This window comes from Gymnoscopelus braueri (genome assembly GCF_963280865.1).
Source record: "Gymnoscopelus braueri genome assembly, chromosome: 16".
NCBI lineage: Eukaryota > Metazoa > Chordata > Actinopteri > Myctophiformes > Myctophidae > Gymnoscopelus > Gymnoscopelus braueri.
The window spans coordinates 19746578-19772660 of record NC_137616.1 but is presented as its reverse complement, the minus strand read 5'-3'; the positions used below and the strand labels follow the sequence as shown (position 1 = coordinate 19772660).

General features: G+C 42.9%; 1 protein-coding gene across 1 annotated transcript in view; it reads right to left on the bottom strand.

Annotated features, from left to right (window-relative positions):
• Nucleotides 1-353: 353 nt before the first annotated feature.
• LOC308102861 (sodium/hydrogen exchanger 2-like) overlaps nt 354-26083 on the bottom strand; it is a gene marked incomplete at its 3' end in the record, with an annotated part of 35803 nt that continues 10073 nt past the window's right edge. The window contains exons 2-15 of the mRNA XM_080452715.1: nt 25276-25435; nt 24462-24787; nt 16609-16746; nt 14766-15016; nt 10093-10310; nt 9348-9547; nt 8222-8311; nt 7950-8020; nt 6872-7015; nt 4332-4437; nt 3952-4068; nt 3603-3690; nt 1717-1852; nt 354-366 (exon numbers count right to left, since the gene is read on the bottom strand). Of these exons, the coding sequence (XP_080308841.1) occupies nt 354-366; nt 1717-1852; nt 3603-3690; nt 3952-4068; nt 4332-4437; nt 6872-7015; nt 7950-8020; nt 8222-8311; nt 9348-9547; nt 10093-10310; nt 14766-15016; nt 16609-16746; nt 24462-24787; nt 25276-25423 (2046 nt within the window). The 5' untranslated portion in view covers nt 25424-25435. The remainder of the gene's footprint in view (nt 367-1716; nt 1853-3602; nt 3691-3951; nt 4069-4331; nt 4438-6871; nt 7016-7949; nt 8021-8221; nt 8312-9347; nt 9548-10092; nt 10311-14765; nt 15017-16608; nt 16747-24461; nt 24788-25275; nt 25436-26083) is intronic.

Below are 26083 nucleotides of genomic sequence, written 5' to 3'. Positions count from 1 at the left end.
TAGAATCCAAAGGACACTATGTGTCTGTACCATCACGCTCATTGACCGGGGGGCAATAACACTTTAATAATGATAACACGCACACTGATAAAACTGTAGAATGATCAACACTGCAAATAGTTAAACACTGCGACTTAAATGCGCACACACCAACTAATGAAAATAGAACACTGGTTAAAACACTGCACTCTTACAAAAGGGGGGAAAGGGGCAAGCACGGTCATCAATGTGAAAGGTACGATCAATGAGGAATCTTTATAAACTGCACACAAGGAGGCACTTGAGCATAACTAATAAAATAAACTAAATGGAGAAAAAGAGCAGCGGCTGCCTGCTGACCACAATCCTGTGTGTCACCAGTTCAGCCTACAATAATACAAAAACACTAATTAATCACTGAGCACCATCATCATTACACAATACATACAATATACTGGCAAGCCCATCTTCCTACCTATAGGCCCTATAGGCACCTGTGCACCCAACGGCAGGAGCATGGGCTGACCAGGGTCTGGTTCGATCTGGCACTCTACAATATAATGCAGAAAATCATATTATTTAAACATACAAAACAGTGTAGGTTTAGTCATAAACAACCATGCTGGGTGAATGCAATAAACTCTATTATGTACATGAGCCTCTAGGTCAAACACCATGAACATATAAGTTAACTCCTACCTCAGACTCTGTTAATACACATAATGTGTGGTTTCTGGCTCCCACACAAGTCTGCTGACTGCTGCACAGCACCAGAGATTCTAGGAGTGCAGTAATCATTCAGTAAGTAATGGTTTCAATAAGTACAAAAACAACTCATAAAACAAACAAATGAAGCATAACCCGAAATGCATTTTGTAACATACCTCTGTGGTAAAGTTTGGATGCACGGTGCTGGCCACCGGTGAGACGCTAACTCAGAGCAACACACACGACGTGCGAGAACAAACGCGACTCTCTCTGCTCTCACGAGAGCTCCCCTTACCATATATAGGCTGTTCCTGCCACCTGCTCTGAGCTCCCAGGTCCTAAGGTCCTACCCCTCACATAAACAACAATCAAAACATTTGGAAACGAGCCCAAATATCAACTACATTTTAGAAACCAGCCGCTTATAATAAGCAGACATGGCAACACTGGCCAATGTGCTGTATGTGTTTGTTGATGTTGTTGTAGTGAGAACTGGGAGGGGAAAGTTACAATGTAGACCACGCCCCCACGCAGCCTCCTCCCCACAAGGAAGAGCAGTGCCACAAAGCATTGTGGTCATTGTAGTAATGCAGCCAAACCCCAGTCATCCAGTCAAAGTCAAGACTTCTATATTTTTCGGGCCATAGGGTGCAAATTTGAAATTTTGCTACTGTTATCTACTATATTATAATAGATAATTAATATATATATTATTAACATTGAGTGACTGCAAGTTCTTCCAGGGGTGTAATGCTCCTTTAAGTGTGTTTTTGATTTATTGGAAATTATTAGATTTTTTTTATTTAATTCATGAAATACTTTTGAAAAATGTTGGAATAGCTTTTAATTGATGAAAAGTTGTAATTTGTCTATATTTTTAAACGTTTGTGCAACAAAACAAACACACAACGGCCTCTCAGGGCCTGTGATGTGAACGGCCAGACCCCTGTGATGATGAGCGTCTAAGTAAGGGGTCCCCACCTGCCCCCCCGTTGTCCCCCCTGGGGGGGGGGGCAAGTGGTCCGGCACCCTCCAGGAGGAAGGTGGTGGCAGAGGGGGAGGTCTCCTGGGAAAGGGCACCGGCGCCTTCCTGCCCCATTTGGCGCAGGGTCTGGCACCACCTTCCTGAGGGTGTCCAGCCTCCTCGGGGGGATCAGGGAGCGTTCTGTGTGAGGATGGAGAGGATGAGTTAGAGCAGTTGGTTCTCACACCTTTTTGTCTCAAGACCCAAAAGAGAAATGAGACGTTTGTTCCGAGACCCGGAAATAGCAGTTCTACAAGCAGATCTACATCTTCTGTAGATCTGCTATTTTCACTACTTCTTACCACTTACCACTTAAACCCCAGCATCCCTATTGTGGTGAAAGCTTTCGCTGAAAATAGTAGATTGACAAGCTCACAACGCGACACAGCGCGTCGCTTTGTGAGCTTGTAGATCTGCTATTTTCAGCGAAAGCTTTCCCCACAATAACAGAAAACAGAAAAGATACGAGTATTGAGCCCTGAGGGACTCCGGTTACCAATAGGCCCAGTGGCGCGGGAAGGGGGGGGGCTATGGGGGCTGCAGCCCCCCTGGTGATGGGAGCAGCCCCCCTGGTGATGGGAAGAAAAAAGAAAAAAAAAAAAAAAAAAAGTTTTATTTTATTTTATTTTTTATAATATATATATATTTTATGGATCATAGCAGTCTGTTACGGTCATGGATGAACTTCAACCTGGTGTTTACACTGTCTTTCTGCCTTTTTGTGTGGGGAAAAACACAGAAAACCCCCAAAAAATCACAAAAAAAATCGCGCGCCCGCGCGAAAGTCCCCCCCGACGCACAGCCCCCCTAGGTATTAAGGACTTCCCGCGCGCCTGAATAGGCCTATAAGTGTTTTTTTGATTTATTGAACATTTTTGTATTTCTTTTAATTTAATTCATGAAATACTTTTGAAAAATGTTGGAATAGTTTTTAATTGATGAAAATGATTGTATTTGTCTATTTGTATACGTAGGAAACAAAACAAACAGGGGATATTTACTCACGACCCAGAAAAACTGGTCCACGACCCAAACATGGGTCCCGACCCACTGTTTGGGAAACATTGAGTATAGGGGTTACTTGAATTGTACTGTGATGCATAACACAACATTTTACAAAGTAAAACACAGAAAGGAGAAGGAAAATGTCCCTTTTGTGCTCAAGCTCTAGCAGTTGTAGAGTTAGAATAAACTAGGGAAGAGTAAATAAATAAGCAAGAAACTGTAGAACAAGTCTAATAACAGGGAGGCACAGTCAAATCAAATACATAAGGGGCATGATTGTCAAATAGCAACACTGAGCTGTTCATTTGGTCTTTCCCCCTTGACTCAGTTGATGCGTTCTTCTAAATGAATCACACTATGCATAAATAAAAGGAAAGATTGAGCAGAAATGTAGCTGTGTTAAAGGGATAGTTCACCCCCCCCCCCCCCCCCCTATCGATTAGTCACCCCATGGAGACTTGAATTCATGGATGTTTTGCATTTTGTCGCATTCCTAAGCCAATAATTTGATGACCAGAGGACCGGTAGGCAGCGGTTCAGGTAGAAGACACAAAGGAGACTCTTTGTGTCTCCTACCGGAGCAGCTGCCGGTCATCAAATTATTGGCTTCCAAAAAATCTATGAATTCAAGTCTTCATGGGGTGACTAATCGATAGGAAAAAAGGCATTTTGGGGGTGAACTATCCCTTTAATCGGGTTCAGTATAAGACCTTTCTAAGGAATCAGGTCATGTCTTAATCTGGGTACTTACTGAATCGTGTTAATTTAGTAAATTATTTTGTGTTGTGTCTCACCTGCACCTATTCGTTATCACTTTGACTCCCATTGCCACGAAGCCTTGTCATTTATGTACATGTGTGAACAAGAAAAACAAGACCAAACTCACCATGAGAGGATCTTCTGCGAGGGAAGGCAGACTCCAGATCTCCACCAGGCTGAAGAGAGTAGTACTTCTGAGATCTGCTGGATGCCATCTGGGGATCAAAAAAGGTCTAAGGTCAAACTCACAATTTTTAAGCTATGCATCTGGTTTATCTATAACCAGAGTTGGGGGGCCCTTGGATTTGGAGATGAGACCCACTGATATTCTGAAATGGCTACACCAACACCAATAACTGTATAATCAACGAGTCAATATTTCTCACCCTAAACAGTAAAAAATTTCAATCAACTTTTCTGTGACCCGGCCAAGTCACAGAAGTCTCATCTCCCTGGCCCCAACTTGTCTCATTTACCTCCTGGGGGGGGGTTCCAGGGAGGAGGCTTCTCCTGAAACTGGGGTGTTGCTGAATCAGGATCTCCCTGGCTTTACTGTTGTCGGGCAGGTTGTGTCTGGTGCTGTAAGCAATCGTCTGGGGATTTGTTTTGAATAACACGGACAATGAGGTCAGAGAGAAAAATTGAAAGTAACATAAAAAAAAACATTGCATTTACTTTAACATAATGAAGGTACAAGGTGTTTATTGTCGCATGCACGCACATACAGCTGGTAGCAACATTGTAGGCAGCAGTGGTGGAAAGTTTGTAGATATAAATTATTACATTATAAAATATACATTAACCACTTTAGGCCATTTGAAAAAAACTGATCTACAAGCTCATAAATCAGACTCACCTTCTGACGGATGTTGTACATGTTATTGTCCAGGACGTTGTGCATCTTCCTTATGTCCCCTGCCATGAACGTCTTCTTGGGTCTTGCGAAGTCCTTTTTCTCATCGCTGGCAGGAGAGAGAGGAGGTATCAGTAATGGCCAAGTTCAATAGCCTGTTAAAAACGGTGTCCCTTTGAGCAAGGCACTGACATCTGAAATCTTGAAAGTGTTCCCTGTTCAACTATTCTAAAGTCATTAGGGACACTAGCATAATCGTATCTGTCGGGTGGAAATTTATTTTTCCACCCGACATTTATTTTAAATTTATTTTCAGGATTCAAATTCAAAAGTATAAAAAACAGCAGTAGGAGATGAGACCCACTGATATTCTGAAATGGCTACACCAACACCAACACCAATAACTGTATAATCAACGAGCCAATATTTCTCTTGAAATCTCACCCTAAACAGTAAAAGGTTGCATCAACTTTTCTGTAGCCTGAGGCTACGAGCTCAAACCATGGTCTTGAAGGGCGGACCCAAACACAGCCGCCTGGATTTGTGCGTGGCTTCCTATTGCTTCACCAATCTATGTCCCCGCCTCCCCTCCCCTCCCCCCCTCGGCCTGTGCACGGAGCACGCTGACGTCACCAAATTTAGAGCGACGCCCCTCTGCACTCTGATTGGTTAGGAGATAACAAGGTCCAAGACCATCGTTCCTGCATCGCTCCCCCAGGCTTTTTTTCTTTTGTAACAAAAAAAAAAGCCTGGGTTTCCGAGGCTAACTTTTCTGTGAACCGGCCAAGTCACAGAAGTCTCATCTCCCTGGCCCCAACTTCTTCACATCTTGCATCATAAAAAAATAAGTTTAAATATTATACATAGTTTAATAATAAAAAAAAGGGAGGGGAAAAAAAGGGGAAATAAAGAAAGTATGAATTAAGCAGGTGAAGAAAACTTAATATAAATTGATAATTGGCTGAAATCGATAACATGTACTGTACATGTACGAACCTGCAATAAAGTATAAAAAAACGTTTTTATACAAGCTCAAAACGCGTCGCTTCGTGCCGCGTTTCAAGCTTGTAGATATGCTATTTTTTAAACCTTTGTGTGACGCTGTTGGCTGTAATATAATCAAGTAGGGCATTAATTAAAAAACTAAACAAAACAACAAAAAAATATATATATATGGAGAGAAGAGGTTTCTTCCCGACAACAACAGCGATGTTGAATGTAAATGTTAAAGAGTGGCACAATGGACCCTTCGCTAAGCCCCACCCACTCCACTCTGTGACTGGTGGTGCGAAGTTAGTCACACCCAGGCCTGGCAGCGCCTGGCAACTCTGCTTCTCACCCATTGACTTGCATGTTAAATGATGGCTTTTCCCCTTAAAAATAATCGATCATTTCAGGAGCAAGAGCTTCAAAATCTCTTCTAAATGTAGTCAACACGGCCTGCAGTAGGCTATGCACTGGACAAATGTGCATGACATTATTTCAATAAACTAAAAACATGGGAAATGTTAGAGGGAGTAATAGCCATGGATACACGACGGTCGACTGTCACGACCGTCATGGATGAACTACAACCTGGTGTTTTCACTTTCTCCATTTATGGCCCGTACATCTACATAAACGTTCATATTTCAAATATAAAGTGCTTATCCAATGGCCACGGATGTTACATTTATGTAAGGGCTCTCAGAAGTACCCGTATCATCCGTATTGTTCAATAAAAAGCATTTTAATCTGATCGGTGGCCATTTTCTCCATATGCTTTCAACTGAGCGACCCTATCGGTTGGTAGGTGTATTGCACTCTGATAAATTATGAGAAAATGGCCACTGATCAGATTAAAATGCTTTTTATTGAACAATACAGAATATACGGGTACTTTTGAGAGTCCCGTGCATAATTGTAACATCCGTGGCCATGGGGTAAGCACTTTATATTTGAAATCTGAACGTTTATATAGATGTACGGACCGTAAATGGAGAAAGTGCAAACACCAGGCTGAAGTTCATCCATGACTGTAACAGGAGTTTTCATGTACCGCAGGGTAAGACTGCAGTAGCAGTTAATAAATAGACGAACAAATGAATTAATATACTTTAACGTGCGGAATCCGAAACAGGCAGCGCTGTGATTCTGAATTTTGTTACGATTACGGTGATTAGTAGCCTATTATTGACACCACCTGGGCGAGTGAGTCGTGTAACTTTCCTGACGTTAAGCTGTGTATGTGTTCAACACAACACAGCCATGCAGCCTGGCAGTTTAAGTGCAGATTTCAGCTTGGGAAAAGCAGCCTCCAACGGGTTTGGGTACGTGGTTCATAGTCACCATTGCGTTATCGTGGTATTCCTATTCTTGCTATTATGTTGCAAATGATTGTGTGTGTGTGTGGGCGAAATAACATTGACAGCTATGGCAGGTGACGAAAGCTTGCCAGACCTATGCCAGGCTAACAACGGTTGCTAAGCTGGTATTGGACAATCGCTTTTGGGGTGGGGTTTAGCGAAGGGTCCATTAAATGACTTGCAGACAGGTGTACTTACTTCAGTGAGACAACAGAGGGCGCCGCGCTGAGATCTATGGCCTTCTGCAGCTCCAGCTTCTTGTAGAGAGACACGATGCTGGACTCTGACTTCCTGTCCCGGATCAGGATGAACCTCAGCACGTTGTCAATGAACTTCTTAAACCTGACAGAGAGAGAGAGAGAGAGAGAGAGAGAGAGAGAGAGAGAGAGAGAGAGAGAGAGAGAGAGAGAGAGAGAGACAGAGAGAGACAGAGACAGCAGTGTTGCAAATTTTGTTTTAGTTTTAGTCACATTTTTAATCCATTTAGTTTTAGTCATATTTTAGTCATCTGAAATGTTTTAGTTTTTGTCTAGTTTTGTCAAGCTCACAACACGATGCGTTGTGAGCTTAGATCTGACAGACAGACAGACAGACAGACAGACAGACAGACAGACAGACAGACAGACAGACAGACAGACAGACAGACAGACAGAGAACATAAGAGAAAGTTTGCGTTTGTCCATGCGTGTTTATTCCAAAAGAAAAGTTATGCCTCTGTTAATCTTGTAATCATTTCAGCTGTTTAACCCATTAAGACCGGGAACGCATCTGTTTCATTCAAGATTGCTTTGGCTATTCAAAAATAGCAGATCTACAAGCTCATAGCGCGGCACCGAGTGCTGCGCTATGAGTTTGTAGATCTGCTATTTTTGAAAAATCTTGAAATTTGTGCAAATCTTTGAATATATATTTCTTAAAGCGAAAATGTGTAAAATATTTTGTTCCAGGGATCCCAGAAGCAGAGATTTGAGTTACAAATGTTTACTTAAAAAATATATATATTCAAAGATTTGCACAAATTTCACAATTTATAAAAAGTAGCAGATCTACAAGCTCATAGCGCGGCACTCGGTGCCGCGCTATGAGCTTGTAGATCTGCTACTTTTGAATAGCCAAAGAAATCTAAAAATGACACAGATGTGTTCCCGGATTGAATGGGTTAACAAATTAAAACCGGGAAAGTATCTGTGTCATTTTAGATTTTAGCGTTGGCTATTCAAAAATAGCAGAACAAGTTTGATAATAACAGATAACATATAGAGTGTAAAGTGTTTACTTGTCTTTCCAGTAGTGATGACTCCACTGTCCACACAGGTCCTCAATGCCAGATATGGTGTGTTCTATCAGCTACACACACACACACACACACACACACACACACACACACACACACACACACACACACACACACACACACACACACACACACACACACACACACACACACACACACACACACACACACACACACACACACAGGGGTCAACTTTGGACAGAGACATAGAGATGAGTGAATGAGAAGCAGAAAACAAAGTGAACTGTACACACCCTGTTGTGAATCACCATGTTGATGGATCTCATTTCCTTGTTGGTCCTTCGTAGGTTCATGTACTCGATGATAGGACGAAGACTGATACCCTGTAACATAACAGATCAATATCGAATGGAGTAGTTTACCCCAAAAAATATTTATTTTCTATCAATTTCACACCCCCTGAAGCATTGAATTCATGGAGATCTTTTTTGTTTTTGTCGCATTCCTGCCAATAATTTGATGACCGGTGGAAAGATGCTAATGTATCCAGTAGGAGACTCAAAGTAGACTCTTTGAGTCTCCGCTGGTCATCAGATTATTGTCTCAGGAATGCGACAAAAACAAAAAAATCTCCATGAATTCAATGCTTCATGGGGTGTGTGTAATTGATAGAAAAAAGAAATTGGGTGAACTTGTAGATCAATGAACTTGTAGATCAGCTATTTTTGAGCGACACTGTCGAACGACAACGTTTAAAATAGGGCATTCATTTATGAAAACACGCGTAAACACAAACTGCGGCTATTCAAGAATATAGCAAATTCAAGAATAGCCGCTCTTCAAGCTCACAACGGTGCAATGTGTTGTGAGCTTGTAGATCGACTATTTTTTTAAACATCTGAAAAATCTTGAAAAATTCTGAATATTTTTTTTAAAAGATTTTAAACTAATCTTCTCTTATGGGAGTCCCTGGCACAACATATTTTCAGATCGGGGGATTACGGCCATATACATATACATTTGGGGGTCCTTGATATCAGTGGTGTAAAGTAACTAAGTACATTTACTCAAGTACTGTACTTAAGTACAATATTTAGTTACTTTTACTTTACTGGAGTATTTCCAATTGTCTATACTTTTACATTAACCACTTAAGCCCTATTCTATACCTAGGCTATTTGAAAATAGCCGATCTACAAGCTATTTTCAAACATTTTAGTACTTTTACTTTTGGTACTTTAAGTACATTTTGATACCAATACTTTTGCACTTACACTCAAGTAAATTTTGAATTCCGGCCTTTTACTTGTAACAGAGTATTTCTACATTGCAGTATCGATACTTTTACTTAAGTAAAACATTTGGGTATTTTTTCCACCACTGCTTGATATGATGAAACCTGGCCGTATGCGGTGATACCTGTATGAAGTTGGTGAAGATGATGAGGGCGATGGAGGCGGTGACAAACAGCTCTCTCCTGTTGATGTTGCCGGGCAGGGTGAAGGCCAGGGCGAAGCAGATGGCCCCTCGCAGGCCACCGTAGGCCAGGCCAAACTGGTCCTTGTAGGTGAAAGAGATGGTTTTGAACCGGTTGATGATCTGGGTCAGCACCAGAACTCCTGGAGGAGGGCAGGGGAGACGAGAGGGTTTAGAGGAATCAACAGTTATTGTCACATCACAGGTTTACGTGTAAAGATCAGTGGTGGAAAGTAACTAAAGTGCATAGACTCAAGTACTGTACTTAAGTACAATTTTGAGGTATTTGTACTTTACTTGAGTATTTCCAATTTCCAATGCTTTTACTTCTACTCCACTACATCCCAGAGTACTTGTTACTAATTGTAGTGGAGTACTTTTACTCCACTGAGAACCACTGATTACAGCAACATAAGTTTTTTCAAAAAACTGTTAAGATTTAGAAGACATTTGTAGAATCCCCATGAAGCAAAGATTTGAGTTACAAATGTTCGCTTTGAAAACAAATATATATATATGTAAGATTTGCACACATTTTCAAGATTTTTCAAAAATAGCAGATCTACAAAAGCTACGAGCTTGTAGATCTGCTATTTTTGAATAGCGAAATAAATCTTAAAATGACACAGATTCCCGGTCTTAATGGGTTAAGCTAATCATTTGGGGACCTCCCCCCCCTCCTCCTCACCCAGGAACCTCCAGACGAAGGCGAACAGCAGCGTGAACAGGATGTAGGCCCAGTTCCACTCGTGCTCCGTGGTGACGGTGACCACACCCAGGAAGAAGAAGACCAGCGTCTCGGAGATGGAGGCCAGCATCTTGACCATTTGGCGGATGATGGTGCAGGACTGCTGGGCCACGTTCTCCTCCACGTAGTACTTCATGGTGAGGGCACAGACCACGATGCTGCAGGAGGAGGAGGGACCAGGAGGGACCAGGAGGAGGCAGGAGGGTCACATTTTTTACTTAAGTAAAGTATCAATACTGCAACGTAGAAACACTCTGTTACAAGTAAAAGTCAGATAATCCAAATTTACTTGAGTAAAAGTACAAAAGTATTGGAATCAAAATATACTTTAAGTACCAAAAGTAAAAGTACTCGAGTCGTTACGCAGAATCACCCATTTCACCAGTTTTAAAAATGTCAACAATCTTTTGAAAATAGCAGATCTAAACTAGAAAATATTGTGGGGAGTTGGGGGGGGGGGGGGGTATGGGGTGTGGGGGGTTGTGTGGGGTTATGTTGACCAATACACACCATTAGTTAAATTGTAGCTTTAAATTTACAAAATTATTGCCATTAGAATTTCAACCATTTACACACACATTCATACACCGATGGCAGAGGAAACCATGCAAAGCACCTGCTCATCGGGAGCAATTAGGGGTTCAGCGTCTTGCTCAAGGACACTTCGACACTAATTCTGGGGGAGCCCTGGATCGAACTGGGAACCTCGCAGTTGCCATCCATCCACTCTAATGGCTACTCTACCCCTGAGCCACTGCCGCCCCCTGTACTCAAACTTTCCAAAAACTGTCAAGGTTTATCTGACAATAGCAGATCTACAAGCTCCCAATGCATAGCATTGTAGATCGGCTTTTTTCGAATAGTCAAAGTATGACAGAGGGATGTATGTCATGTGGTGTGGGAGGTGGGGTGGTGGTGGTGGAGTATGGGGGGGTGGGAGTTTTGGAGCTTGCAGTGTATAAACGTTTTAGCATTTGAGTACCAAAGTAAAATACTCAACTTTTCAGAAAATAGCAGATCTACAAGCTCATAACACTCACATTGTAGATCGGCTGTGTGGTTACTGTAGGTTTTGTATTGTGTATATCTGTCATATACTGTAATTGTAGTGGAGTAGAAGTAACAACAATGGAAAGTAAAGTAAAAGTACCTCAAAATTGTACTGTGCATTGTAAGCACTTGCATAGTACTTGAGTAAATGTACTTTGTTACTTTGCAGCACCACTGAGCAGCCAATGACTGACAGGCTAGCTGTCACCAGGTGTACTGATTGCTAGAGTGTAAAGGGACATGGGTTGATATTAATGGTCTTAACTAAAAATGTATACATCACACAGCTTAGCTTCTTTGGATTAAATTGGAGAGCAGACCTGTGCGCACTTGGTGATGTAAAAAGATATCTGTAGTGTAAAAATTGCAGCCACAGTGACTTAACGAAAACATGGGCCATTCCTCCTATCTCCTTCTCTCTCCCTTCTAGCAAACACCATTAGTGTGTATTGGAAAAGCTGAAAAGACTGTGAGATCCACATGTGCTTTAAAGTGGGATAGCTTCAAAAGTATAAAAGTGATCAAAAAGTTAAACACAGCAATGGAAGTCATAATGTACCTCAACCTTTTAAAGTTGGAGTCTGTAAGCTAAAGCATGCTGAAGTAACATGATTTTAAACAAGTGAAAGAGAATGGGGTTTTCAAATAACTATTGACTTTCCCATAGACTTTTAGGGGTGTAAATATTTCAAAAACTACAAATCATTTCAAAAAGATAAGACACACGTGTCCACAGTAAGCTGGATTATTTTTACAGTTTGAATGGAGTTTCTAAGTGAAAGTATGTAGGAGTAGTTAGGTGCCAAACTTTTGGGAGAGAATAAAGAAATAATGTAGAACATCAATAGTGTGCTCGCTGCTACTGCATGCAGCGAGCCCACAATTATATTTGAAAATAGCCGATCTACAAGCTTATCGTTGTCGTGATGTGAAGAATTTGGAATATGTTTTCAATTCTTTTAACAACACAAATGCTGTATGGGGGATTCTTATTATAAGCGAGTTTGGGCTTGTTTTTCTGTAAAACGCTTGTAAATATTGGTGCAGTAGTATTTTAGGCTTGTTTCTAAAGTGTAGTTACTTGTTGTCTCCGCCAGGCCGTAAGGCATGGCGAGAGAGTATGTTTTACCCCCTGTCCGTCCGTCCGTGTGTGTGTCCGTGTGTCCGTGTGTCCGTCCGTCCGTCCGTCCGTCTGTCACCAGCTAATCTCTGGCACCGTTGGCCCGGTCGCTGCGAAACTGTGCACACACACTCCCTGGATGCCAATTCAGAACATTTGCCCCCATTTTTCACATGGGCCTGTTATAGCGCCACCAGGAGGCCGATATGTGCAAAACCAATTTCTTTATATTACTCCTACAGATTTTATCCAAAGGTCATGCAAATCTTCAGAGAGATTAGGTGTCCAGGGAGACCTGTTGACATAGCCCTCTCCATGGATGACTCAGCTTGTCAGGCCTTTATTAGTTTCTAATCCCCGTCTTATGGGGATCCACAGACTTTAGTAGTTCCCTGTCTGAATACCGGTATGCATTTTAATTAACAAGTTAAATTAACAATCAGGATTTTACTGAGCAGGAACTATTTATATTTTTCTCTTTACTTTCAGTTGTAGACAAGTACAAAGTCATTCATCTTTGAAGACTGCATTTAGGAAAATAAAGTGTTACGGATGGATCAGTATAATTGAATAATAGTTATTATTATTTCAATGGATTTCTTTTTAGATATGGAGACGTGCATACATTCTCATTTTCTAATATTTTTCAGATGGGCATCACATAGTTTTTCTTGACTCTTATTGTTTTGGTGCATTTTGGTTCCAGAGTTGGGGTTAATGATTTGACAGCTGAATTAAGCATATTTCTTTTACTGTAAACAAGTTTGACCAGCATTATTGTGGCATCTCAAGATTTTGACATTCTGCATTTTATGCTACTACTGCCTATGGATGTCCATTGGTCCAAAGTTTTAAATAATAAATACCACAATGAAATAAATAAGAAACACAATGAAATAAAACAATGAAATACGTTGTATGTTAATTTCTTATTTATTGTCTCTTATTGTCTCAGAGAGTATGTTTTACCCCCTGTCCGTCCGTCCGTCCGTCCGTGTGTGTGTGTGTGTGTGTGTGTGTGTGTGTGTGTGTGTGTGTGTGTGTGTGTGTGTGTGTGTGTGTGTGTGTGTGTGTCCGTCTGTCACCAGCTAAACTCCGGCACCGTTGGCCCGGTCGCTCCGAAACTGTGCACACACACTCCCTGGATGCCAATTCAGAACCTCTGCCTTTCACATGGGCCTGTTATAGCGCCACCAGGAGGCCGATTTGTGCAAAACCCATTTTTTTATATTACTCCTACAAATGTTATCCAAATGTCATGCAAATCAGTACACAGTATCACTATAGTCATGTGATCAACACAGATCTGTCCGATTTCCCATATTCCATCCTCATTGCCTATAAGGTTGGCTTCCAAAGTTTGCAGGATTGGTCCGTTTTGAACAAAAAGCCTCAAAGTATACACACAGCTTGCGATTTCTGTGAAATTTCACACGCACATTCCCACTAGGCCGAGGAAGAAATGCACCCTTCTCACTTTGGCCTGTTAGCAGCAAAACACATTTTTGGAACAAAATGCATCAAATCATGAATGCAGTGTCAATGCAAGAACGGTTGGCACCCTTTTCACATTGGCCAATTATAGCGCCACCAGGAGGCCAGAATACCTGACCTGGCGGAGACCTGTGCTCCGAGGAGCACTTTTTCTAGTTTGGGTCTGGTTTCATAATGTTGTTTAAATCAGTGGTTCTCAAACATTTTCATGTCAAGCGTGGAACCCAAATGAATTCCACGGACCCCTGTACCAGATTTGTGTTTTGTGTTGGTTGGTGAATGGTTAAAAAAAATACACCTTTCTGATGCGCTGTGAGCTTGTAGATCGGCTATTTGATGCATATCAGGTTTAAAGTGCTCTCGCCGCTTCTTTTGGTCTTGTTTTCATAGACCTGCTGGTCGCCTGTTTCCAGTGGTGGAAAAAGTACTCAAATAAAGTACTTTTTAATCAATAAATAAAAATACTCTGTTACAAGTAAAAGTCCAGAATTCAAAATTTACTTGGGTAAAAGTACAAAAGTATTTGTATAAAAATGTACTTAAAGTACCAAAAGTAGAAAGTACTCATTGTGCAGAATGTCCCATTTCACAAGTTTTCAAATGTATAAAAATCTTTTGAAAATAGCAGATCTATGCGACGCATTGTGAGCTTGTAAATTGACTATTTTCAAATGGCTGAAATTTAAATACAAATGAGAAATGTATGTTTTGTAATAATAATCAAAATCTACAAAGAAACTAGTAACTTAAGTTTTCAAATAATTGTAGTGAAGTAAAAAGTACAATATTTGCCTCTGAGATGTAGTGGAGTAGAAGTAAAGGTATCGACAATTGGAAATATTCCGGTAAAGTAAAAGTACCTCAAAACTGTACAGTACTTAGTAGTTACTTTCCATCACTGGTTGCTTGTTTCTCTCGGAAAATCTGACAAACAGTGTTTTACACTCACGCCATGATGCTGGAGACATTGAACATCTCGGCCACCAGGTAGGCCAGGTAGCTGAACACGAAGACCAACAGCGGCTCGATCTGCCGCACGTTTTTGGTGAAGCGCGTGGTGAAGGCCGTCAGGATGCCGAAGAGGAAGCCGACGAACACGCCGCCCACGCCCACCACGAAGAAGCTCGCCACGCCCCGGAAGACGTCGGGCGACTCCACCACGGGCACGTCCGCCATGAAGATGAACATGTTGTACAGGCCCTGGAGAGAAGAGGAACATATTAAAGAGATGATGATGGTCGTCTATCAAGAGTAAGACCTGACATTAAACTATTAGGACCGGGAACGCATCTGTGTCATTTTTAGATTTCTTTGGCTATTAAAAAATAGCAGATATACAAGCTCGTAGCTTATCTGCATATCTTGTACAGTATCTGTATATCTTGTATATCTACAAGCTACGAGCTTGTAGATCTGCTATTTTAGAAAAATCTTGAAAATATATATATATACTTTTTTAAAGGGAACATTTGTAACTCAAATCTTTGCTTCTGGGGGTCCCTGGAACGAATAATTTTGAGATGGGGGTCCGCGGTCAAATACGTATAATTTTGTGGGTCCTTGACATGGAAAAGTTTGAGAACCACTAGCAACATAAGTTTTATTCAAAAAACTGTTAGGATTTAGAAGACATTTGTAGAATCCCCAGAAGCAAAGATTTGAGTAACAAATGTTCGCTTCAAAAAATATATATTCAAAGATTTGCACACATTTTCAACGCGGCACTTTTGACACACAGGACGCACCTTTGTTTTGGGTTTTTTAACGACTTGAACCCCGGCATCCGTATTCTGGGGGGAACATTTGCCAAAAGCTAGCTGTTCTACCAGTTATAAGTCCGTTTGAAGAAGAATAGAGGATTTCTGTTGTCCAGTGTATTAAATGGTGCATTTATATATAGCGCTATTATCCAAAGCGCTTACATAGATGTTTACATAGATTACATTCACCCATTCACACACACATTCATACACCGATGGCGGAGGAAACCATGCAAGGCACCAACCTGCTCATCGGGAGCAATTAGGGGTTCAGCGTCTTGTTCAAGGACACTGCGACACTAACTCTGAGGGAAGTCGAACTGGGAAGTCAAAATGGGAACCTTGCGGTTTCCAGTTCACTCTACCCGGCCACTCTACCCCTGAGCCACTGCCGCCCCTTAGTCTACTGTCTAATCAGCGGATTAAAGTAACCAAGTCAATTTACTGAAGTACTGTACTAAAATATTTAGGTATTTTTTACTTTACTGGAGTATTTCCAATTTTCAGTACTTTTACTTCTACTCCACTACATCTCAGAGGCAAATATTGTACTTTTGCTCCACTACAATTATTTGACAACTTTAGTTACTAGATACTATGTACATTTTGATTATTACAAAACATACATTAACCACTTCTACATGCTCACAATGCCTCGTGATGCAACGCATTGTGAGCTTGTAGATCTGCTATTTTCAAAAGATTTGCATACATTTCAAAACTTGTGAAATTGTACCTTCTGCATAACGAGTACTTTTATTTTACTTTTGGTACTTTAAGTACATCTTGATGCCAATACTTTTGTACTTTTACTCAAGTAAATTTTGAATTCCAGACTTTTCCTTGTAACAGAGTATTTCTACATTGCGGTTGATACCTTTACTGAAGTACAAAATGTGAGTACTTTTTGCACACGCACACACACACACACACACACAGACACAGACACACGCACACGCACACGCACACGCACACGCACACGCACACGCACACGCACACGCACACGCACACACCTCTCCAGCACTCACTCACCACAATGACGGCGTCGTTGAAAAGGCCTTCTCCGAATATGACGATGTAGAGCTCCTCGTTGACTCCCACGTTCTCCAACACGTTGATCGCTGCCACGGGATCCACCGCAGCGATGATGGACGCGAACAGCAAGTTCTCCTGGACCCCCAAAAATCAACAAAAAGAAAGCATGAGGCGAAGGAACAATAAAATACATTTACAGCTGATGGTTATGCCTAATTATTATCAATATGTATACCACAAAGTGTACCACACTGAAAATATCAGATCTAGGCCACTTGTAGATCTGATATTTTTGGCATGGGACACTGTCATCCAATAATGCAGTAGATCTGAAAATGTTTTGTGCCAGGGACCCCCACGAGAGAAGATTTATGTAAAAAACTAAAGAATTCAAACAAGATTTTTCACAAATGTTCAAATATAGCAGATCTACAAGATCACAGCACAGAGTGACGTGCTGAGAGCTTGTATATCTGCTATATTTGAATGGCCAACATATAAATAGACCAAGTGGATAAAATTATTGTGCTGCGATATTAACACGTTTTGCTATAGCGTCCCATTATTTATATTTTTATTTTATTATCTTAATCTTTCGGTCACCGGAGGTACAATTTAAAGTGTGTGCAGCCTACTAACTGATTAGCAGTGTCCTTGAGCAAAAACACTTAGCCCCAGATAGGGCTCTGAAACCTTGTCAGAGGTGTTAACCAGCAACCTACCCCTAGGGCTGGACACTGTCGGCTCTATTCTGTGCCAGTTTTCCCAGCCGCAACGCTACCCTTAACCTGTTAAATACTGATAATGGAGCTGCGCCGCCCCAATAGGTTATTCTAGCACCTGCTCTACCCGTCACCATTATGCCGACGCCGTTATTTGTGCGTGGAGGTGTGCCCGTGGGCGTGTTGTTGCTATATCCCCCACATTGCAATTCTACAGACACACATGGGTACGGGTTTCGGGGGGGGGATAGTGGAATCTATCTAATTTAGTTCTCCTTGGATCGCCACCTTGCCGTGGTGGAGAGCCTTGTGTGTTCCGATGAACCTGAGAGCGATGCCGTCTGGAGCTTAAGCTCCTGGTAGGGTCACCCATGGCGGTAAGGTCAAGGGGGAGGTTCCAGACGAAGAGCGATCCAAAAAAAAGACCTCAACGGCGGAGTGGGCGAATGATGGTTGCAGAGAAGCTCCACAACGGTCACAAAGGCGGAAGAAGGCTGCAGCAAAGATGGGCCCCCAATTGTCTTGGTTTCCATGCCATTGGACCCTGGCCCTCTCTTTGTCAAGGATAGTGTGGTGGCTGGCTGTGCACCAGTCTCCCCACTTTAAAAGATCCCACGCACAGGCGTTCTCCTGAAGGACCCACCATTACCCAATCCCCCCTACAAGTCCTATGGCGTTCAGGAAACGGTAACGGGAGCAGGACAGTGAAGTCTGGGAGCTTCTAGCCATGCACTGGCACATAGGCGGTGGGTGTTTGATTCAGTCGCCTTGCTCTCGGACCGAGGCAGAGAGAACATTTCGGCAGCTGCACCCACGTCTGAGCAGCCCTATTTAGGGTCCACTCTGCTCACCCCACACGGGGAAGGGGCTAGAAAAGGTGCCCTAAAAATAGCCTGCCTCTTATAAACCTGACTGGAATACCGCATCCAGTGGGTTCACCTTTTAGCGGTCGAAAACAAATAAGAAAAACAAAAACAATGAACTTTGGAGCCTGGAACGTGAGAACACTTATGGACAGTGCCTCCAGCAATCGTCCAGAAAGAAGATCTGCGATCATTGCCAGGGAGCTGAAAAGGTGGAAGATCGACATCGCTGCCCTGTCCGAAACCCGCCTGGCCGAGGAGGGGCAACTAAAGGAGGAGAAAGGGGGATACACATTCTTCTGGAAGGGAAAAGCGGCTGCTGAACCCAGAATCCACGGAGTGGGATTTGCCATCAGAAACCGGCTCATCTCCCAACTCTCCGAATCTCCAGTAGGAATCAATGAGCGTACGCCTGAGGCTCTCAAACGATCAGATGGCCACGGCTGTGAGTGCCTATGCACCAACCTTGGACTCACAGGATGAAGACAAGGAGACCTTCTATGCAACCCTAGACCAGGTTCTATCGAACATCCCGAAAGAAGATAAGATCCTCCTACTCGGGGACTTCAATGCCAGGGTAGGCAAGGATCACAATCTCTGGAAAGGCACTCTAGGCAAAGAAGGTGTTGGGAATGTCAACACCAACGGAGTCCTCCTTCTGTCAAAGTGTGCCGAACATGAGCTTGTGATAACTAACACCCTTTTCCGCCAGAAAAACAGGCTCAAAACATCCTGGATGCATCCCAGATCGAAGCGCTGGCATCTCATAGATTATGTCATTGTCAGGGCCAGAGATCGCAAAGATGTTAACATCACCAGGGCCATGATCTGTGCGGACGACAGCTGGACAGACCATCGCCTCATCCGCTCCACAATGAACATCCAGCTGCGGCAGAAGAGGAGGACACAAAGGAGTCAAATCCGCCCTAAATTTAACATCGACAGCCTTGGAGACACAGACTGCAACTTCTTCAAAACGCCCTGTTTGTGAGACTCCCGGAAGAATATCCTGAGGATGTGGAAGAACACTGGAAGGCTCTTAAGACCACACTACTTGAGACCAGCAAGGACACCATTGGCTACAAGACCAGGAAACACCAGGACTGGTTCGATGACAATAACACCGAAATAGAACAGCTTATCGATGCCAAAAGGAAAGCCTTTTGTTCTTGGCAGAACGACATCAACTGCAGGGACAAAAGGCAGGCCCACGCCAAGGCAAAGGCACTTGTCCAGAGCAGAGTGAGAGAGCTGAAGAACAAATGGTGGATGGAGAAGGCCCTGGAAATTCAGAGGCTTGCTGACTCTGGGGACACCAGGGGTTTCTTCAATGCCACCAAGGCTGTTTATGGGCCCAGCTATCGAGGCCTAAACCCCCTCCGCTCTAAAGATGGACAAACCCTGCTGAAGGACGATGTAGGTATCAGTTCCAGATGGCGAGAACATTTCCAAGAGCTTCTGAATCGAAACACCACAGTGGAGAGGGAAACCAGATTCCTCAGCGACCCATCATGGAGAATTTGGGTGATCCCCCCACCGAAAAGGAGGTCATGGATGCCATCAGGAAACTGAGTAATAACAAGGCCTCTGGACCAGATGGGATTCCAGCAGAAATCTTCAAGCAAGGCGGACCAAAGCTCCTTTGCCACATCCACAGCCTCCTTGGTAAAATCTGGGAAAAGGAGGAAATCCCAGCCGAACTCAGGGACGCCTTGATTGTCACTATCTTCAAGAAGATAAGGCAGACTGTGGCAACTACAGAGGCATCTCCCTCCTGTCCACAACAGGAAAAATACTGGCCCGTATTTTGGCCAACCGGTTACTGCCGCTGTCAGAATAGATCCTCCCAGAGTCGCAGTGCGGCTTCCGTCCTGCTAGGGGAACCTCGGACATGATTTTTGTAGCTCGTCAACTGCAAGAAAAATGTCGGGAACAACACCTACCACTATACATGGCGTTCATCGACCTCACAAAGGCCTTTGACTCTGTGAACAGAACTGCCCTCTGGGGTGCCCTCTCCAGGATAGGATGCCCGGACAAGTACCTGAAGATCTTGCGTCTGTTGCATGACGATATGACCGCAACTGTAGTTGGCAATGGCGGCTCTGAAACGGCTCCCTTCAAAGTTGTCACTGGTGTCAAGCAGGGATGCATCATTGCACCAACCCTGTTCGCCATCTTCATCTCAGTCATCTTTCACCTCACCAGCCAAAACCTACCTGAGGGAGTCAAGTTCATCTACAGGACAGACGGCGGGCTCTTCAACCTGAACAGGTTCAGGGCAAAAAGTAAGGTGCTTACATCTTCCATTACAGAGCTCCAGTACGCAGATGACAATGCTCTAGTTGCTCATTCTGAGCTGGACCTCCAGAACATCTTGGATGCTTTTGCCAGAGCTTACCGACTCCTGGGACTTGACATTAACATCAAGAAAACTCAGGCCCTATACCAACCAGCTCCTGACACACCCTCCCAACCCCCCACAATTTGTGTGGGAGATAACATCCTGGAAAATGTGGATCAATTCGCCTACCATGGCAGTCTTCTTTCCACGAGAGCTGTCATTGATACCGAGATTCACCACCGCATAGGGTGTGCCAGCGCAGCTTTTGCTAGGCTGAGGAAAAGAGTTTTTGAGAATCGTGACATCCAGACCAAGACCAAACTCCTTGTCTACCAAGCTGTAGTTCTGCCCACTCTGGTCTATGGGGCTGACAGCTGGACCACCTACAGCAGACATCTGAGGCTCTGGAGCAGTACCATCAGCGATGTCTCCGCAAGATCCTCAGGATCAACTGGGAAGATAGGCGAACCAACGTCAGTGTTCTGAAGGAAGCTAACATCCTCAGCATCACCACAACCATCATTCGGCACCAGCTGCGATGGACCGGCCATGTCATACGCATGCCAAACAGTCGCCTTCCGAAACAAATGTTGTATGGACAACTGAAGGAAGGACAACGTACAGGGGTCAGAAGAAGCGGTATAAAGACAACATCAAAACCCACCTGAGGAAATGCCGCTTCAACCTCACCAACTGGGAGGAGGCTGTCCCCCAGAGAGACTTGTGGAGCAGGATGGTCCATGAAGGCACGGCACACCTGGAAAAGGACCTCCACTGTGCCGCGGAAACAAAGAGGCAACAAAGAAAGGAGAGATCCACCACCAAAACAGCTCCTCACACCGCCACCACCACCACCACCACCACCACTTACATATGCCCCCACTGCAATAGAGACTGTGGATCCCGGATTGGCCTCTACAGCCACCTGAGGACCCACAGATGACCAGACCCACCTACAGGAGGACAATCATACTCGTTTCGAGTGATCGCCGATGATGATGATGAGTGGAATCTAATACCACCCGCCGGTTTCTAAAATCACCTGCCAAGTGCACACAGACACTACAATGGCTTTGTGCGTTGGACCATGAGCCGTGTTGCCAGCCTTGGCGAGAAATAAGCAACCGCAGGTCTATGAAAACAAAAAGAAGCAACTAGCCACATGAGCACTTCAAACTACTAACTAGAGCTTTCATATCCCCTAAATATTTCAGCCCGGCTCGACTAATAATTGACAAATTAGGCCCAGCCCAGCCCGTCAGTCATTTTTCTAAAGAAGCCTTATTTCTCATTAAATCTTGGTAATTCGTTAATTCTTCCAGCAGTCTATATTTTATTTAAAAAACAGCTTGGAGCAAATAGGGCTATATAAATATATACACTGCCCCATAACCATTTTAAAAATGATTATGGTTATTCTATGAAATATGTTTCATAGAATAACCGTAATCATTTTTGTGATGGAGAAATCACATCCAATGTTACCTTCTAGGCTACTGCCCGCTGTGCTCTCATTTGAAGAAATAATCCAACATTTACTTTGAGGTGAAAAAGACATGAAGAAAGCTCAATAGTCTGAAGATGTCATGTTATGGTTTAAACTTTAAAGGGTGCTCGATCTGCTGCTGCGTCATGACTTGATTTTACTTTTGCGTTGCGCTGCCCTGTTGATTAATTATTTGGCATCAGCTGTGTAAGAATATATAACTATTTTAAATGGCTTTCATATACTCTTGGGGATCTGACTAATATGACAAGTTGCTTATTGTGAACACAATAGCCTACGCTACAAATTAATTAATATGTGAATTTATTTGGATGTAAAAAAAACGTAGACCCGGCTCAGCCGGTGCCGACGGGCCGGGTCGGGTCCCGTTGGGTTTGGGCTAAAATCTTAAGCACTTAAATTTTTTATAAGATGATAGGATCATCTAGTGTGATTTTCATTTTGGCTGCTGTCTCGTTAAACCCATGCTGCGGGTGAATATTATATTATAGCCTATATTATATATATTAGCATATATTATTATTATATTCCCCGCGTAAACGCTACGTTCATGACCCCCCAAAATAACCATATTTGAACTGGGGACCCCCCCATTTTATTTGACTCGGTTCCACAGATAAATATTGTGAAAATAGCAGATCTACAAGCTCGCCAGGCGTTGGGTGCTCCATTGTGGTCTCGTCCCACAGGTTGAGAACCACTGCATTAAAAGCTCCAAGCAAGTTACATGTCTAGTATGTTGTTGACCACGTAATGTAATGTTTTTGGTTTGGCTTCTCCGTGGCGCGCGCGCCTCATTGTATGCTGTCCAAAATAACAGATCTGTAAGCTGTCGACAGACATGACGCAGCGCCGTTGATAGCTTGTATGTCTGTTATTTTGGGTAGGTAGGCGACGCACATACGCATTGCAGCAATGTGTCTGGGTTTGAGAGGCTTTGATTGATGTAAACTTAAAGTTTAGCTCTGTTCGGGATTACTGAACAAAGGTGGATGATGAAAGATAACGGGGACAATATGGATGTAAGTTAACTTTAACTGCGTCACTTCAGAGGAAACTATGGAGCTACTACAGAGATGTTTACACACCCCTGGAATCCATTAGAATGGTGGAAATAGAACAATACAGCCAACGTGAGTACATAGGCTATAGACCTTTCCTAAAACTGTCCAATTTATTATACCCATGTGCTACTGTTTGTCTGTGTACCACGTAGGAGCGTTGTCGCAACATGATGTAATTAATTATTTGGGAGCAGCCGGTGTGTACCAATAGTATAAATATTTTAAATGGCTTTCATATACTATTCCGGATCTGACTAATATGACAAGCTTATTGTGAACACAATAGGCTACAAATTAACATAAAAATGTATTTGGATAAAATTAAAAAAAAGAAGGAAAACAAGCCCAATGCGGCTTATAATAATCAGACCAGGCAACAGTGCAGAGACTGCAGACAGGGAGATAGGCTAGAGCATATATTGGATCGGGGATGACGGCTAGCGCAGTCTTCTCTTAAAGGCAATGGCTTCTGGCACGGTGATTGGTTTTATCATTGTAACGCCCAAACCACACCTATGCATAATGTAAGGGGTAGCTCAGGTGTTTGGCGGGTGAGAGGGGTGCCACAGAATACCGAATTTTGCGGGGAAACGCCTCTTGCCTAGTCCGAAATTCGTAATTAGTGGTTTGTTCAAATTTCACCCTGAATAGAGCCCTGTAAACACTACTAGAGAAAGTAGACTGGTTCGACACCGACCAGTCCTACCTACCTACCCCTGTCCCTGTCCCATGATGGGAGAAAAAGTCATGCACTATTTCCTGTTCAATCAATAGGGTGTTTTGGCAAAACCTTGGGCCACGACCAGTGGTGGAAAAAGTACTCAATGTTTTCACTTAAGTAAAAGTATTAATACTGCAATGTAGAAAGACTTTGTTACAAGTAAAAGTCTGTTAATCCAAATTTACTTGAGTAAAGGTACAAAAGTATTGGTGTCAAAAACGTTTTCAAATGTATAAAATGTATAAAAAATCTTTTGAAATAGCAGATCTACAAGCTCACATTGTGAGCTTGTAGATCAGCTATTTTCAAATGGCCAAAATGTATAGGGCTGAAGTGAGTAATGTGTGTTTTGTAATAACAATCAAAGTATACAAAGTAACTAGTAACTAATGTTTTCAAATAATTGTAGTGGAGTAAAAGTACTCTGAGATAGCCTCTGAGATGTAGTGGAGTAGAAGTAAAAGTACAGACAATTGGAAATACTCCAGTAAAGTAAAAGAAAATACCTCAAAATTGTACTTAAGTACAGTACTTGTGTAAATGTACTTAGTTGCTTTACACCACTGACCACTATAAATAAATCACAGAGCAGGGAGTGAACACTTTACACATCATCATCAAACCGGTACCTGCAGGCTGATGTCCTGGACGCCGAACACCTCGATCTGGCAGATGGCGTAGAGGGACAGGCCGATGCCGATGCTGTTCCACAGGGTGCCCACCACGGCGAACCACACCACCGTGCCCACGTTCTCGAAGAAGGCCCGTGTGGGCATGAAGTAGCCGTTCTCCAGCGCGATGAGCGGCAGCATGTAGAGGAAGAAGATGTTGGAGTCCAGCATGTCGGGGGATTTCTCCTTGATCGCGCGCATGATGCCCCCCACGATCAGGCCGATGGAGATGAGCAGACACGTCTCTGGGATCCAGATGGTGATCTTATGGTAGACGTTGAAACCTATTTTGCGGGGGGGCGGGTTGAGGAGAGGAGAGAGTAGAGTAGAGTAGAGTAGAGTAGAGTAGAGTAGAGTAGAGTAGAGTGGAGTAGAGTAGAGTAGAGTAGAGTAGAGTAGAGTAGAGTAGAGTAGAGTAGAGTAGAGTAGAGTAGAGTAGAGTAGAGTAGAGTAGAGTAGAGTAGAGTAGAGGACCAGCCATGTTAATTTAAGAAAAAAACTCAGGGCTCTTACTGCTCTTACTCTCATCCTGAACCCTAACCTATATTCATTACTAAAAACCTGTAAAAGTCTTGAAATTGTGTTATCTGACTTCACTGAATGTAATACTTTTTACATTCAGTCTGTTTACTTAAGAGCAGGAGAGACCCCTGTGACTTAACAAACGCTCTGTAGCAATGATTACTATCAGAATATAGTACTTTAACCTTTTTAACCTACCTTTAAGTAAAACATTTGAGTACTTTTTCCCACCCACCGTCTGTATACATACCAATTTTAGCAAAGGACGTCAGCAGGATCCACAGCGTGATCTCAAAGGGAACCTGGACGCGGTGGTAGTCCATGGTGAACACAGGGAGGTTGTCCCTCTCCTCATTGGAGAAGGCCTGGGGAGCCTCTGTGGCCTCTGTGGGGGTCATATATTCTGTGGACTATATATTCAAATGTTAAACAATACATAAAGCATTCACAAAGTCAGCTAAATAGTTATTTTCTTCATAGGCAACATCTGGTGTTGCTATGATATCTGAATGAGTCAGCGATTATTCGCCGACTCATTCAGACAAAAGTCAATTATAATATCCGTAATACTGATCTGCACACCATCAGTGGATAAACTTGTACAGTAGCCGTATCGGCGACAAGTTACACTGACTGCCCAACATAACCAGATTTGCATACTTCTTGATCTTCAAAGCTGTCCCTACCTACCTACCCGAGAGCAAATTTCTACTGCTCTTGAAGACGGAATCTCTCCTTGTATTGGCCAGGGGAGATTGTGCAATCAGGTTAGCCCACAACCACCAAAACTGCAACTAGTGTTTAGGTAATGGGAGTGCTATTAAAGGGTTAGTTCAGATTTTTTGAGTATTTTCTGTAGGAAATACTTACCATTAATGTAGTGGTTGCAAAGGTATTAATTGATTGCCCGAGTCCCGTGGTCAGAGCTATGGTCCGTGTCTGATAAATATGAAGTAGTTCCGGTAGATTAGTAGATATGGTGGGGGCCGCTCATTAAAAATAAATTAATTTAAAAAACTAGCGTCATTTGTACTGTTGACCTATTTCTACCATATAGA